A 15,879-nucleotide genomic window follows, 5' to 3' on the forward strand; every position below is an offset into this window, starting at 1 on the left:
GCCAAAGAATTGAGGCCTTTGAATTATGGTGCTGGAGAAGACTCCTGGGAGTCCCTTGGACTGCAAGGTGTTCAAACCAGTCAGTCCTAGAGGAGATCAACCCTGACTGCTCTTTAGAAGGCCATATCCTGAAGTTGAAACTCAAATACTTTGGCCACTGGAGGAGGAGGGACTCACTGGAGAAGAGCCTAATGCTGGGAAACATTGAGGGCAATAGAAGAAGGGGACAACAGAGAATGAGGTGGCTGGATGGAGTTACTGAAGCAGTAGGCATGAGCTTAAATGGACTCTAGAAGATGGTAGAGGACAGGAAAGCCTGGAGGTATGTTGTCCATGGGGTCGCGATTGGTCGTACACAACTTCGCAAGTAACAACAATCAATTGTTAAAATATCATATTGAGTGGCTCTCATATCAACTGTGAGAAGTGTATACCAACTCAGTATATATTTCAAACAAACTGAATAGAGAATATACATGTTAGTGCTGCTTTATTTAAATAAATAATATATGGGATCTTGTGAATAAACAGGCAACTATTAGGAATAATTAGATAGAGAAGATATAGATAACTAAGAGTTCTGTAATTTCAGTTCAAAATTGCATATAAAAGTAAAAATATATTTTTCAAAATGCATGAAATATTTTTTCTCACGATTATTAGAAAACAAATTCATTGAAACAAATATTTTTTCATAAATGCAATTCATATTTTCATGAAAATCAAAGTAGTAATACCAGAAACACTTAAGTCCTGTAGGGATTGTTTTGGATCAATTTTCCTCAAAATACAACCTCTGTAATAGAATGCAATCCAGTTACGGGGATTCAAATGAATTGCAGCAGATAAATCTTCAGCTGCATTTTTATATTGCTCTTGCTTAATATATATTCTGGCTCTGTAGGTTCTGGAAAGAAAGTTCATAAGTATATTACTGTCATACTTATAGTATTTATATCTCTGGTGTTTAGATGCATGTATAGCCTTACTACCTACATGTATTGTTTATATTTTCCAGTTGCATCATTATTTCCAAGCCAATATACTTAAAACTTTAACAAGTCGGCAGGATTTTAACAAGTATCTGATATGACAAAACAACTATGTATTTCTATAAGAATTAATTTTTTAAATATAAATTTATGTTTAAAAATTTTAAATATAGTTTTTATTTTTAATTTGTTAAATTTATTTGCCGCCTATCTCATCATGGGGTTACTCTAGGCAGCTTACAACAATAAAAAGGAAGAAATGAAAAGAGTATAAACAGAAGTAAAATAATAGAACAATAAAATAAACAATGAAAAAGAACATGAGAAAAGTTTAATACGATAACAAAAAGATGGATAGGACTTCTGGTTTGCTGCTTCGTCTTCCGCGTTCGATTTCATACTGCTGGGGGACCCTGGAAAGGGTCGAAAGCAAGGAGGGGATCCCCGCTTGATTGCAGGATGGCAATAGCCTTTCTGCTTGATCTGGGGCAGCCCTCCAAACCAGCGGACAAAAGACCGGCCATAGAAATATGGCCCGTCACTAGGCTGCAGACAGCCAAAGTTAAACTTACCACCAAGCACTTCTAAAGCAGCGCGGATGAGACTGGGTGAGATCTGAACCTCTCTTCAATCCTAACTTTCTTTTCTACCTGTATAAGCTGCCCAAAGTATTTTCCCCCCTGTGGAGAGAGGGAAGGGAAATCCTATCCCACCCTCTAAGAGCAGTGGCAACTGACTATTCAGGGGAGTTTAAAATGCTGAAAGAATAACCTTATTTTAACTGGAATTATATGTTTTTAAAATTTGGGGACCAAAAAATTTCTTATCCCTACTGAAGATTTGGGTTTTTATTTACAAAAATGAAGTAAAATTGGAAAAAGAATTATAAAAAATTTGGACTTAAAAAACCTTAAACGGCATTGGTGACATCTTGTGGCTAAATCTGATACTACAACCTGTTGTCTAAAAGAGACTTGGCTTGAAGCCTAGATTACAGATAAGACTCCTTCAACCTTGGCAGATATTAGCTGTGAGAAGCTCAGCTGTGTTCTATACCCAGTGATAAAATTATTTTCATCCCCTGATTGTAAAGCTTTTAATTTAATACACCACTAAGAGAATATGGATGAAGATCAGGAACAGATTCTTTGAAACTATTCTTACAGCTTCTGACGAAATAAGACGCTATAGAAAAGAACAGGATGTCAGCCTAGATATTCAAAACCTAACTTTGACTACAATTAAAGAATCAACTTCACGGAATACAATAGAAGTGGAACAATCAAATACTATGATAGAGGATTCAACAGACCAACAAACACAGTTAATGGAAAAACTCACAAAAGGGACTGATAACACCGAAAATGGAAAAGACTTTCTATATAAACCAGAAGAAATCTGAGGAGCAAGAAGAAGAACAGGCTGAAGGGAAGATAAAAATTCCAGGACAACTATGGGGAGATGGAATAATACTGAGACGATTTGTTAGTCCTCCCAAAAGAATGGCGATTGGATGGTCTCTTTTATCTCAAATAATATATACAACAACAGAGGGAGATCTATTTGATGATTTAAAAGCATGGACATGGAAGGCAAGTTGGCAAAGAAAGAAAGCTAGAATAAGGCTGAAGAAAATTGGGGTTTGGATTTATTAGTGAGGATGCTATGTTACTAATTAAAATAGAATATATTCAAACAGACAAGATGTGTACTTTGAATACTAGATTATGCTATGAATTGAGATAAAGAAAACTTTAGTCATTTAAAACTTGAAAGTATAAATATCAAAAGTTAAATTTGAATATTGATGGGAAATTAAAAATTGGGGAAAACAAATAAATAGGATATTGATTGTCTATAAAGATTGAATGTAAAAGTAATTAAGATATATATAAGGTAAAAAATTATTGATAAATGTAATAAACATGTTTTTACTTAGTTGATATAATAAGAACTGTATTAGCTTAAATATGAGATAGTAGATATTAAGAGAAAAAGAAAGGAAGTATTTGATGTTGAAATAAGGGAAATTTTGGTCATTAAATTTAGACATTTGGAAATTAGTAGAAATAAGAATGTTATACTGTATTATCAATTAGATGATGCAAGATGGTAAGAAATAGAATATATTCAAATAGATAGGATATGTATCTTGAATATTAGATCTTGTGATGAATTGTAGTAAAGGAAACTTTGGTTACCTAAAACTTGGAAATTATAAATATTAAATTTAAATTTAAGTATTGATGGGAAAGTAAAAATTGGGAAAAACTAATTATAGGATATTGATTTTTTATAAAGATTGAATGTTAAAGCAATTCAGGATATGTATAAACTAAAAACTAGTGATAAATGTAACAATATTATTTTTACTTGATATAGTAAGAATTGTATTAGCTTAAATAAGAGACAGTTAATACTAAGGGAAAAAGAGAGGAAATATTTAATGTAGTAGTTTGAGATTTGTACTAAAGATACTTACATGTTATTGAATTGTTGATTAACCCAGCCACCACATTGCTTTTTAAATACTTAAATGTAAAACTAGAAAATCAATAAAACTAAAAAAAAGAAATGGATGGATGGAGAGCAGAGAGGAAGGGATGGGGAGGGGGTAGGTGGAGTTTGTCAGCAAATCCAGCAGCCAACTCCAGCATGGAATTTCCCCATCTGATCCACAGGCCATCTGGCAGAGCCAGATCTTCAGGCTCTTGCAAAAGGATAAAAGGGTAGGGAAAGTTCTTACCTTAGAAGGTAAGATGTAACCTAAAGAGCTAGAAGGAACAATTTCCCAAAAAACCTCTTATATAATTAAAGTATAAAAGAAACAACAGCTATCCCAGTCACTTCCATGAAGGCAAATATAGTTGTGTGTTCAATGACTGCTGATGTACTTTATACTGATATTTTATATTTCCAAGTCATCATATAAGTTTAACTATACAATAATAAGTAATTGTTGGTTCAAACTTTCATTCAAGACATTCTAGGATGTGCCTCATGTCATTCCCATACTCACATGCTCCACAAAATCGTCCCTATTTCATCCATACCTCATCCAAAAACACAGGAAGATCTTTACCATTCAATTTTGGTCTGCCCTTTACAGTTCATTACATTTCTCTTAGCAGGCTAGAACTATGCCTATTCTATATTCTCACTTGGGAATTGTTAACTTATTTCAAATATTTCAGCAAATGCATTATTTGTTTCCCAGCAAATTACTTAGTAGTGCCATATTTATGAGTTGCTAAATTAAGATTCAATTACTTTCAGGTTTCCATTTTGGTGAGAATAGTTTCATTTTCCTTAAATCCCACCAAAGGCTAGTTAGATTATTTTTATCCCAGTTAGGAGCATTCCTAGCTGTTTCTTTTAATGACCGGGAGAAATATGCAATATCATCTTCTTAAGGGTTCATTTTGTGGGTAACACAGCTCCTACTCCATTGAATAAAGTAGTACAGGACAAGATTAATTTATTTTGGGAATCAAAAGAAATGAAAAATTCAGAAGATTAAAATAGAATCTTAGATGATGAGAAGCTTTTTCTGAACATTCTCCTCATCTTATTTACTTATTTATTTTTCATTAAGAGAGGGTGCAAGCTTAGGCAGGGAATTATTAGTAATCGAACATCTTCAATGAAGTCCAGAATCCTAATATGTGTTGAGGTTTTCACAGACGTTTATAGTTTAAAAAAATAGCTAAATATATTTGCCACAAGATAAACTTCATGTTTGTTTGATATCATTTATACAGGATATACTGTAAGCCTAAGCCTAACCTGCTAGTCAAATAAAAATGTCTTTAAACCTATTTTACAAGTCCCTAAACTTGCAGAGATGAAGAGGAGGGAGTTAATTGTAGATATTTACAAACAATAAAATAGGACATTGTATTAGATATCTGTAGAGGTGTAGTTTAGAAATAAACTACAAATATTTCAAATAAAATATAATTTGTGCTTACCTTGCCTCTGCATGTTTTGGATCTTTTTTAATCACAGTTGTAAAATCATTCATAGCTATAGTCCAATTTGATTTGTTAAAATAATATATTCCATGTTTCATACATGCATCAACACTTTGCGGATCATAGTAAAGGCACTAAATTGATTAAAAAAAATACATACAACACTTGATAAAGTTTACTCTTATTTTAATATTCATCTGAATTCTAAACAATGCAAATAACATTCATTTTTAAAAGGTAATAAATAACTGCTTTTAATGAATCAGCTTCTAAGTTTTTGATTTGTTTTCTGCCTGAAGCAGCAGAGATGTTGATGCTGTACATATTTTATTGCCAGTAAATCTCTTTGTGTATTGTGACTTTTTACTTCTGAATATAAACATATAAAATTGCATTATAACAATATTACAATGCTGACATTACAGTGGTTTTGAATAATTTACTTTGTTCTGAATGTAACAAGATTGGATAAGCTCCAGCAGACATCTGTGTAATTGCCTACAGGTGCTGAACTACCCCCTTGTGGTCTCCAGCAGGTAATGGCAGTCCATTGCTCATTTGATTGTTCAGCAGCTTAGGAGCACTATTGCAAGGAGGAAACTCCAATACCAATTGATCAAGGAGCTACTCAGGAGAACAGGGGAGAGACTGCTGAGTCCCTGAAAGTTACTGGGAGAAAAGTGGAAGCTACATGGCTTCCCTCACCATCAGGAATTCCCTCAGCTAGCTTTTCACTATCATATAGGAATAGAAACCCAGCCATCTAAAGCAGGTTTGCTAATATGAAGAGAGGAAGTTTCATTGCTTCCTCTTTTGTTGCAAGAAAATTGATAAAAGTGGATGGAGGTCTGGGTGAATGGCTTCATCTGCCTGTGCAGCTCCTCCCCCAACACAAACATGCAGTCATGTGCAAAAATAAGCACATCCTCTTTGAGTTTTATGGTTTTACATATCAGAACATCATAAAAATCATCTGGTCCTTAACAGTTCTTAAAAGGAGGTAAATACAACCTCAGATGAACAACAACACATGGCTTCTCCATTTTTGGCTTACTTTTTGTAAAAGAAACGATGAAGTGGTATAATATCTCATGTGTTGCTCATCTGAGATGGCATTTACTTACTTTTAAGAACTGCTAAAGACGAGATGATTTTTACTATGTCCTGATATGTAAAACCATAGAAGTCAAAAAGATTGTTAGCATATATCAAGGTTTCCCAAAGCGATTCATGCTGATTCCCAAAAGAATGGTAAAACTATTGTTGTTGATGTTGTTGTTTGTTATACTACTAGAGTAGCATTTATTACATTATTTTCATATAATTAATGTTTGGGAATTGAAATTAATTCTTTATTTGTTTTATATATTTATTAGTTTTTTATCCCACCTTTATTACTTTATAAGTAACTCAAGGAATTCCCCAAAATACCCTACCTAAATTGTCTTCCTCATGCCAAGCAATTTTCACAAAAATAGAAAGAAAATTCCTGGGTGATCTAATTGCCATAGCTTGGAAAGCAACTTAGCAAAGAAAGAAAGCGAGAGTCAAATTTAAAAAATAGAAGATTTCACCTTTTAGAGGGGGCATTATATGCCTAAATACTTGTTTGAATAAGATTAAAAGAATGGATAAGATATAATTAGACTTTTATAATGAAAGATATGGTTTAGAATTAAGATAGCATTTTTTCTCTCTTTTTTGATATGGAAAATATGAAGATAAAAAGAGGATTGATTTGAATAAAACTTTTAGCTACATAAATATAATTAATATTGAGAAAATCATAACTGATAAAGATATTTCAAATACTGATGGGAAATCAAACCTTAAGAGCACAAAAAACAGGATATTGATTAATGAATTGATATTATTGATTTATGAATTGATATTATTACTTGTATGATATTAGTAAAATATGATGAAGATGCTTATATTTAACTTTGTATACATTAACAGTACTAAAAATTGTAATGGTGTAATGAGGGGGAAATGGAAAAAATATGGAGAAGAAAGGAGGATAAGGAAAAAAAATACTGAATTGTGTAGTATTGAACAGATTTATATTGAAGAAGTTAATGTTAAATATTTGAACCCAGACAACATATTGTTTACTAAGCACTAATTTTATTAATTTTAAAAAATTAATAAAACTTTTATTAAAAAAGTAAAAAATTATGTGGGTTTCAGAGCTATTATTACCACTGTTGAAAAAATGAAAAAAATGTTCTTTTAATTAATTCTTTTGGTGCACAATTTTAGTCATGCAATTCTTTACGTCCTGGTCAATATATAATAAAACTAAAGGTAATAATGCATACCTTTGAATAGTCTTCCATTGCCAGTATTAATTCACCCTCTTCTTCATGGACTTCACCTCTCTTGTAATATATTTCAGGATCTGTGGGTCTATATCTCAGTGCCAAAGTGTAATTTATCATTGCCAAGTGATTTTTCCCCTGTTTTCTATATATCTGAGCTCTCGACAAATAAGCATCTACAAATTCAAAATAGAAAAATATCTTAAATATTAATGGAATTTAATACCATTCATATGCCCTTTTTAAAATAATTTCAACTTAATGTAACTAATGTTGATGCCAGTTTTCATAGGAAATTGGACGATGATACATACATATACACACACACACACACACACAGAGAGAGAGAGAGAGAGAGAGAGAGAGAGAGAGAGAGAGAGAGAGAGAGAGAGAGAGAGAGAGCGCATACCTAATACTGCTTCCTCTTCCTATTTTCACCACAACAACAATCCTGTGAGCTGAGTTGAGTTGAGAGTGAGTGACTTACCCAAAGACACTCATCCAGTTTTCATGTCTAAGGTGGGACTAGAATTCATTCTCCTGGTTTCTAGACCAGCACAGTATTCACTACATCAAATGTAAAACAATACTTTAAGTACAACATTTTTAATAAGGTGACCAACCGTCCTCCTTTAGGGAGGACAGTCCTCCTTTTGTAAGTTCTGTCCTCTCTTGAAAGATGTCCTCCTACATGTCCTCCTTTTTGATATTTGAAGACTAATCTGTAAATCTCCGTATTCGATCGTCAAGGCTCGGTACAGTGCGGCAAGACGCGATTATGAGACGCATGCGCTCTGCACAGGAGAATTGTTTGGAGAGAGTGTGCCGCGTGCAAGAGGCGCCACACGCAAGTGGCTTTGTTTACTTCTTACCGAAACATGACATGGCACACACGCACGCACGCATTAGACTCACTTTTTTTTTCTTCAATTTATTTGTGTCCTCCTTCTCATTGTAAAAAAGTTGATCACCTTATTTTTAAATATGTATCAAATCTTGGAATCAGTTGCACTTTATTTGTAGGAATGACTTTATAAAATTGGGAATTCAGTAGATAAAAACTAAGTTTCTCACTTTCCGAAATGTCCAAAACAGAGAAGCTAGAACTCAGGCGTGCAGTCCATTGAGCAAGTTAAGATCTTTAGATATATAGGGATAGTTTTTCAAGCTTCAGGCAGCAGAAATGCCTACCTGGATTACTTATCTTGTAATGAGCAGAGATCTGCAGCAACCCCCTTATTATTTTTCCAGATAAGCACAATGCATCCCAGTTGCAATTAAGTTATTTGCAGCTAAAGCCCAAGCACACCTGCTACACGGGGCTCCATTAGAGCATAATTAACTCAGAATTCAAACAAAAATTTTGAAAAGCATCTTCAAAGTCACCCACTCTTCTTCAAATGCAGCACTTCACCAGGAAGCAGGGTTCAGTAAACCAGAATCTAATCTCTGGATAAATATGTTTACCTACTGGCTAAAACTGCACCACAATCCTAGTGGACTGTTCTTCAAATATTGGCAGACAACTTCAAATCTTCTTGGAAAATAGCTATCCAAAAAACTAAGCCATTATGGCTTTTGCAGAAATGCTATCTTAATTTTAGAGCCAGGTCAAACTAGATCTATATTAAAACAAAGGATGTTAGATATAGAAGGCCAAACAGTAATTGCTGCTTTTTCTCAAAATATAATTGTAAATAACCAAATTTTAGCCCTTAAACCAGCTTCATGTTTGTATCATATCACATCACAAATCAGGAGAGCCTTATCTTTAGCCAGACATAAGTTGTTTTGGAAGAGAAATACAGGAAAACCCCTTATGAAACTTGATACTGCCCCGTGACATGAGTACTATTGAAACCATAGCCCATATTCTTTGTACTGTCAGTTCTATAGGGACATTCGCCACCAGTTGATTACCTCTTTTTTATCTAAATTTCTAGAGCACTTTGATAATTTTATTTACATTATTTGTTTGGCAACCAAAATAAAATTATCTCTCTAAAAGTAGCAAAGGTCTGCTACATTATGTGCAGGCTTCACCCACAAATGGTTGCCAACAGTCACTGATGTTAGAGGAAAACTTTGCTTTATTTGTTCTACCAAAAACCAAAATAAAGTTTCTGCCTGTCTGGCTATCCCTCTTCCCAATGATCTGGGATTATTATACTATCTAAATCAGGCATGACCTACCCACAGCCTGCAAGCCACATGCATCTCTGGACAGCTAATAATGTGGCCCCACAAGATATAATAAGAAATATTATAAAATAAAGGAAGTTTGTTATTTATATGCATTAACTACATTATATATTTTATATGCAGCCCAAGACAATTCTTCATTCAATGCAGCCCAGGCAAGCCGAAAGGTTGGAAACCCATGATCTAAATTATCACTGTTATCATGATGACACCGAGAAAATAATTTACAAATATTTGACTAGCCAAAGTTTTAAATAATAGTCTAACTCAGTAATTATATACAGTATGATATACGTTATATAAAGTCAATATCACATTACATGCCGCATATTTGGTTCTTATGACCGTATTTCAAAGACACTTACCTGTATAGCTTATGTTGTATTTAATTACAAAATTCAAATCTTCTAGTGCTGGAAGAATTTTGTTTTGGTAAATAAATATTAAGTGTCTGTGCCAATGAGCATTAGCCAGTAATGGTTCCAAATGTATTGCCTACAAAGATAATGACATAATTAATCAGAATGATTACGGTATTTTATTTCTGTACTATTTCTACACTTCAGCATTGTAGAAGAAAATATTTTAAATACTGACCTGATGAGAAATATTATTAGTTCCACAGAGGGAAAAATCAGTTTGCGTTTGTATTCTTATCATATGGTGTCTTTTGTATTTCTTCATCTAATTGCTCATTAACTTTTCTCATACAAATTACCACACATTTATTTCATGACATAAATTCCCTGGCACAGGCTTCAATGCAAATATTCTTAATATAGGCGCTTTCTTCAAACATCTCTACCAGTTTACAGGCAACTATGATGGAGTGTCTAACATACCCTGGGAAAGTAGAACAAGAAACAGGATTGTTGCAAAAGTGGTATCACAACCCAGGGAAGGAGAGAAGCAGGAGAAAGAGATTCCAAGTAACTTCAAGCTAATTATTCTAGGTTTAAACTACCTGAGCAGGAAAACATAGAGATAGAGGTTCTCAAGGTTAATGTAAAGTCATGCAAGGCTGGTCAACTCCTGTGAAAGTAATTCTCCCACCTAACTTATACTTAGTGTAATTAGGAGGAGGTTGCTCCGAGTGTCTTTCTCATGCTTCCCTGGGCTGAAGTATCTCTTTTGTTCCCTCTTCTGCCTGATTTCCCAGAGTCTGTGAGACATTCCATGACCACAATCTTCCGTACTGTATCCTCCTTTCAAACAATGTTTGCAGCTGGATTTTGGATCAGAGAAACCCCTGTATTGCCCAGCTTCACTTGCTATTAGCCTGTGTGTCCTACTGAAATCTGGTAGAAGCTGAAAAGGTACTTGTTTGGAGCACTGCAGATGGAGTAGCCAAAATGCCACTAGAACTGGTTCCTGAAAACCTGAAAATCATTAAAGAGATTATCTCTGTTATAGTTGCTAACACAATGCATGAGGCCATAATCACAGAATTGAGAAAGATTCTGGAAGAATTAGTCTTACAGCCCCAGAGAAGACAAAAGAATATGGAGATAGTTGTGGTAAATAATTATACACTGTATCTGCCACACAGAAAATACTATCAGTTTATCAAATGTAAGGCATATTCCTACAGAAAATGTAACTTGTGTCTTCTAACATATGGCCTGACTGTGTTTTGGTAATTAATTTTAAGTATGTTCAAGGCCAATTGAAATATATATTATTAGCAGCCTTATTTCTTACAAGATAATCTCAGTAAGTGGCTATGACCCTTCATCAACATAGTGTAGGCTATCCATCTCAGCTTCATTTGGACTATTATTTCAAAAGTTGTCTCACAGACCAAACTTGCAATAAAAATATTGCAAGTGCGGTATACAAATTCTGTACTTGCCAGCTCCATCACATGTGGCAGCAGCAATACCCATTCATTAATAATTGTTTTTTGCATTACTTACCGACGTCAACTATTCAGCTTACTGTTGTGTTTCTAAAGGAATTATTTTCATCCTGTTCTACTCTGCTGGTTATAGTCATATTTATTGAATTAAATACTTTTATCATTTATAATAAAATAATTATATGACCATTCTATGAAAAATTATTAGTCCCTTTTGGATTGTCTGAATGTTTTGTATGTTTGCCATTGAATGTTATAAAAGCTTCATCTGAGACTCACTGATCTATAAAGAAAGTCTAGATTGTTAAACCAAAGTGTGATGTAGCAATGTGAAACATGATCATCCCCTTAGATTCAGTAAATGACTGAATCTTTTGTAGTTGGAGTAACTGCAACCAAATTCCTACCTGTATTTAGTAATTAGCCTCACACACTGCTGTGTAGAAATTCTGGCCCATCCATCCATGGCAAACTGCTTTAATTCAGTAACATATGAAGATTTCCTAGAACAAACTGGTCATTTCAGATCCTATCACTGTTTCCCTGACATTCTCTGGACTTTGATGTGGTCATTAAAAAAACAGTTAAATCGTTATTTTTGGAAAATTCACTAATACACAGCAGTATTCCTTTTTCCTTCATGATAGCAACTTGTCCAAGTCCTGAGGCAGCTGAGGAATCCTCAAACCATTACTTTACTGCATTCATGCTTATGAACTGGTATGAAGTTCTTACTGTAGAGCACAGTATTTAGTTTTTGCCAAATGCAGTAACACTGATGTAGCTTTAAAAAAAAATCACTTTTGACTCATCTGTGCATATAACATTCCCCCAAAAGTCTGCATCATCATCATCTTGGTACTTTTTGGCAAACTTGAGATGAGCATCATTGTTATGAGCAACACTTTTTTTCTTGTTATGCTCCTCTGATATGGAATTGTAAAAATTAACTTTAGACAAGATGAGAAAGGCCTGCAGATTATTTAGATGTTGAGAGGGAAGGGTAGAGGTGTCATGATATGTAGGAAAGATCTTGGGAGAGGGACAAAAAAATGCTGCCTAGGAAACAGATAAGAGATACCATGGTCAGCAGCTGAACAGTAGGTGAGGTAAGAAGCTCAGAAAGGACCATTCCTAGTTTCTTAAACTGTAAAGAAGATGGCAGCTTGTCTGGTTGTTTTTCCTGTCTGGTCTACCTGGTGAGGCCGACAGGAGGTGACGTATATGATGGTTTTATACTATACTCTTGGAGTATTTTTGAGAAGATACCTTCTTGGAAAGATCTGTTGTCTCAAATTATTTAAGACTACGTCTCTGACTATGGATTGATAAAGCCACAAAGCTTTAGAAATTGTTTTGTAGCATTTATCAGGCAATTAAGCATCAATGATTTTTTTTAATGGAAGTTTTCAGAAATTTGAGTGAGACATAACATACGTCCAGATTCTATATGAGTAGCCACTATAAGTCAAACTTACTAGGCTGACATAGTTCAGAATTGTCCAAATAACTCCTGTTTAATTAAGTATTTGTATAATTGCCCCTCATTAACTTTTTATTTTTAAATGATTGAAGGAGGGATGATTGCTGTTTCACACTGGTATATCACATGTTGAATGATACTGTGAAATAAATGCAACAAGCCAAAGCTTCATATTTTCCCCTAGATAACAATTTTTTTAATATGTGCATGTGAGCCAATATGCTCTGATACTGTTCAATGACAAAATCTGCAAAAAACCAGAAAATCTTAAAGGGAAACACCTTTTCAGAGCTCTAGATTTGTATTTTCTTGCTTATGTCTTTTGTCAACCTCCCTTTATGACCTGAACATTATCAATGATTGTATATGTACACATATATACCTATGTGCACATGAAAGCAAATACATGTGGAAACACTATAACATTATCTGCTAAACAGTTTAGAATACAAAAATAGACAATGTTAAAAACTGGAACATTTTCTTTTGAAAAGTTAATACCAGAAGGAAGAGGAAGAGAAAGAAAGACTTTTTTTAAGGCACTCTTGGAAATCTTTAGCTATACAATAAGTTAAGTAAAATTTATAAGAAGTAAGCAAAGTATTTGCTTTAAACAAACTTTTTCTAAGTCATCCAAAGCTGACTGCATTTTTCCAATCTTTCTGTATATTGCTCCACGACGACAATAGTTAAATGCTGTAGCACATCCTGTATTTATCTCTTGGGTTATTCTCTCAATCTCATGCTCACACTGTGCAAGTTCTTCTTTTTTGCCATCAAATAGAAAAGGATTCACATAGTTTGGTAATTCTTTTTCTTTTACAGCATCCTCTATTTTCTGTTCCAAAAGATGTTTGCCTAACTTCTGTTTATCTTCAGCAGTTTTGTTAATGGGAACAAACAGCTCCTCAAACCATTTATTCCACAATAGCCTGGTCCACAGATAATCAGAATCTTCAGATCTTTTACCCTGTTTTTTGGCAAATGTTTCAAAGTCTAACAAACAAGGGAGGCTAGGGCTTCTATAAAGTTGAATTGCTCGAGATATTTTAATAGAGTATTTATTATGCATCTTAAGTTTCTGGAAAGTCAGAGACACAGACCTAAAAAGGAGAAGCAAAATTATGATCAATGTGTAATTGAGGTAATGACAGAAGATTACTGAAATAAATTTGAAATGTTATAAACTGCAACATTTAATAGCTTGTTATTTATGAATTTATAATGTGCAAGCACCTGAAATTTACAGAATTGCAGCAGCATTTAAGAATGTGCACCGCTGGTAGTATCTATCATTATACAGGCTGAATAAACTGAAAGGAAATAAGGAGAGACAGTCTTATTCAGAGCTCATGAGACTGTTGGAATAGAAGACTTGTACTATGTAGCCAGATCAGTCAGTGATGAAATAAGCTGTTAAAAGCCAGCTGGCAAGATAAAGCTATGTGCGAAGGGAAATGATATCCTGGAGGAAAAGGAAAAACAATATGTACCATACATTTAAAGAAAATTCCCAGAGATGTGGAGAGGCCAACATCTGTGCATGGATATAAAAAGAAGAAAAAGTATGAAGATATAGTATAGATATATGTTATCCATTCTACGCATCTATGGTTATGAGCTAATCCCTTTCTGCAAGAGGGGAAGAATGGAAATGAATTCTGAAGAAATTTAAAATGAAAGTGGTTCAAAAAATTGTTTGGACAATAAAGACCCAAAAAGACTGAGGGCATCATCTTAGGGATTGCAAAGTTCCTCAAAAAGAAGCTGGCAGTCTTCTGGAGGTGTGTTTTCAATCCCCTTTCTTCTTGAAAGAAAGAAACGTATCGATATAACTCTGGAGATTTCTAGGACCTATAAAATGGCTTGGTGTGGGTTTAGCTGAGAATTTTACATATAGTAACAATGAATAATTATTTACAGAAAGTAAAATCACTACATTATGGAAGAGTCCCACACCATAGAACTGAGCCCTGAGTGGCTTATATGGGGAACTATTAAGATCAAAGGTGCTACTTGGAGTTTTGAGGTTAATATCTAGAGCTCTGCTGTGCTGAGTCTGTTGGTGGTACCAGTGCCTGGCTGTTGCCCCCAAGTATGCTTTTGGTATGCCTTCTGCTTGAAATATGGAGGGCAACGGAATCTTGGACAGGAGGAAGAAGAGATAAAAGTATAGTTATGCAGCTCACATTTTTAGAAACATTTTATTCCTGTTGTTGAATACAAAAGAAAGTCCTGAATCCTAGCCTTAGTCCAAGTATGAGTCAAGTACAGTATAATCCAGCAGGGCAATTCAGAGCAATGGACAACACCATGACTCTGTTTGCTGATGTCAGTTGTATTAAGAATTATATCTAATACCTGTGCAAATCATGCTGCTTCTCATTGAAAAACAAACTGAACTGCTTATCTTTTGTCCTCTACCAAATGGGATAATAAGTCTCTTCCAAAAGATGCCAGTCAATGTGCAATTAATCATTAATGTAGTTACCAAAATTTGAGGGCTATTTAGCTAAAAGATTACAGTCTTTTTTGCAGATATTATTCACTCATCTCAATGTGGCTTTCCACAATTTAGACAAGCTTCAGATAATATACACTTAATCTGCTAACAAATACACAAAAGAATTAACACTTCACAGAATTAATTTAATTCTATGTTGAGAAGGCCTTTGACAAGTTCATATTAATTTTTTTAAACAGAATCCCCTATATTTTTTCTTAGATGGATATCAATATATTATTCTTCAACTACTGCTGGACTTATTAAAAATCACATGATTTTTAAGTTAGTTGAATTGAAATGTAGTCCTTGACAAATTGCTTCAGTAAATGCAACCTGATGGAAAGAATTTTGAGAAAAGGGACATGCCAGTCTAGAACTAATGTGAGATCCACTTCAAAGAAATGTTCTGCATGAGAGAAACAGTCCTAAGATAGTAAAAAAAAAACCCCACCTGCTCTGAAGTTAATCTAAAGCAGGGGTATCAAACTTGCAACATCACGTGATGTGTCATGACATATCACGACTTTTTTTCCATTGCCGGCA

The 15,879-nt window shown here is 34.1% G+C and overlaps 1 protein-coding gene across 8 annotated transcripts in view; it reads right to left on the reverse strand.

Moving 5' to 3' along the window:
• TTC6 (tetratricopeptide repeat domain 6) overlaps positions 1-15,879 on the reverse strand; it is a 102,351-nt gene that overhangs the window by 36,613 nt on the left and 49,859 nt on the right. For 5 of the 8 annotated variants that reach the window (XM_039351797.1, XM_039351798.1, XM_039351795.1 and 2 more), the window contains 5 exons: positions 13,450-13,933; positions 9,855-9,984; positions 7,288-7,463; positions 4,964-5,100; positions 738-907 (listed from right to left, as the gene is read on the reverse strand). In XM_039351797.1, coding sequence (XP_039207731.1) covers positions 738-907; positions 4,964-5,100; positions 7,288-7,463; positions 9,855-9,984; positions 13,450-13,933 — 1,097 coding nt within the window. Of the gene's footprint in view, positions 1-737; positions 908-4,963; positions 5,101-7,287; positions 7,464-9,854; positions 9,985-10,086; positions 13,296-13,449; positions 13,934-15,879 lie in introns of those variants that run through there. The other 3 variants (XM_039351803.1, XM_039351802.1, XM_039351799.1) reach the window with 3 other exon arrangements.

The sequence above is a fragment of the Crotalus tigris genome, unplaced genomic scaffold (assembly GCF_016545835.1).
Source record: "Crotalus tigris isolate CLP2741 ecotype Arizona unplaced genomic scaffold, ASM1654583v1 scf7180000018371.15429387391:27106975, whole genome shotgun sequence".
Classification (NCBI taxonomy): domain Eukaryota; kingdom Metazoa; phylum Chordata; class Lepidosauria; order Squamata; family Viperidae; genus Crotalus; species Crotalus tigris.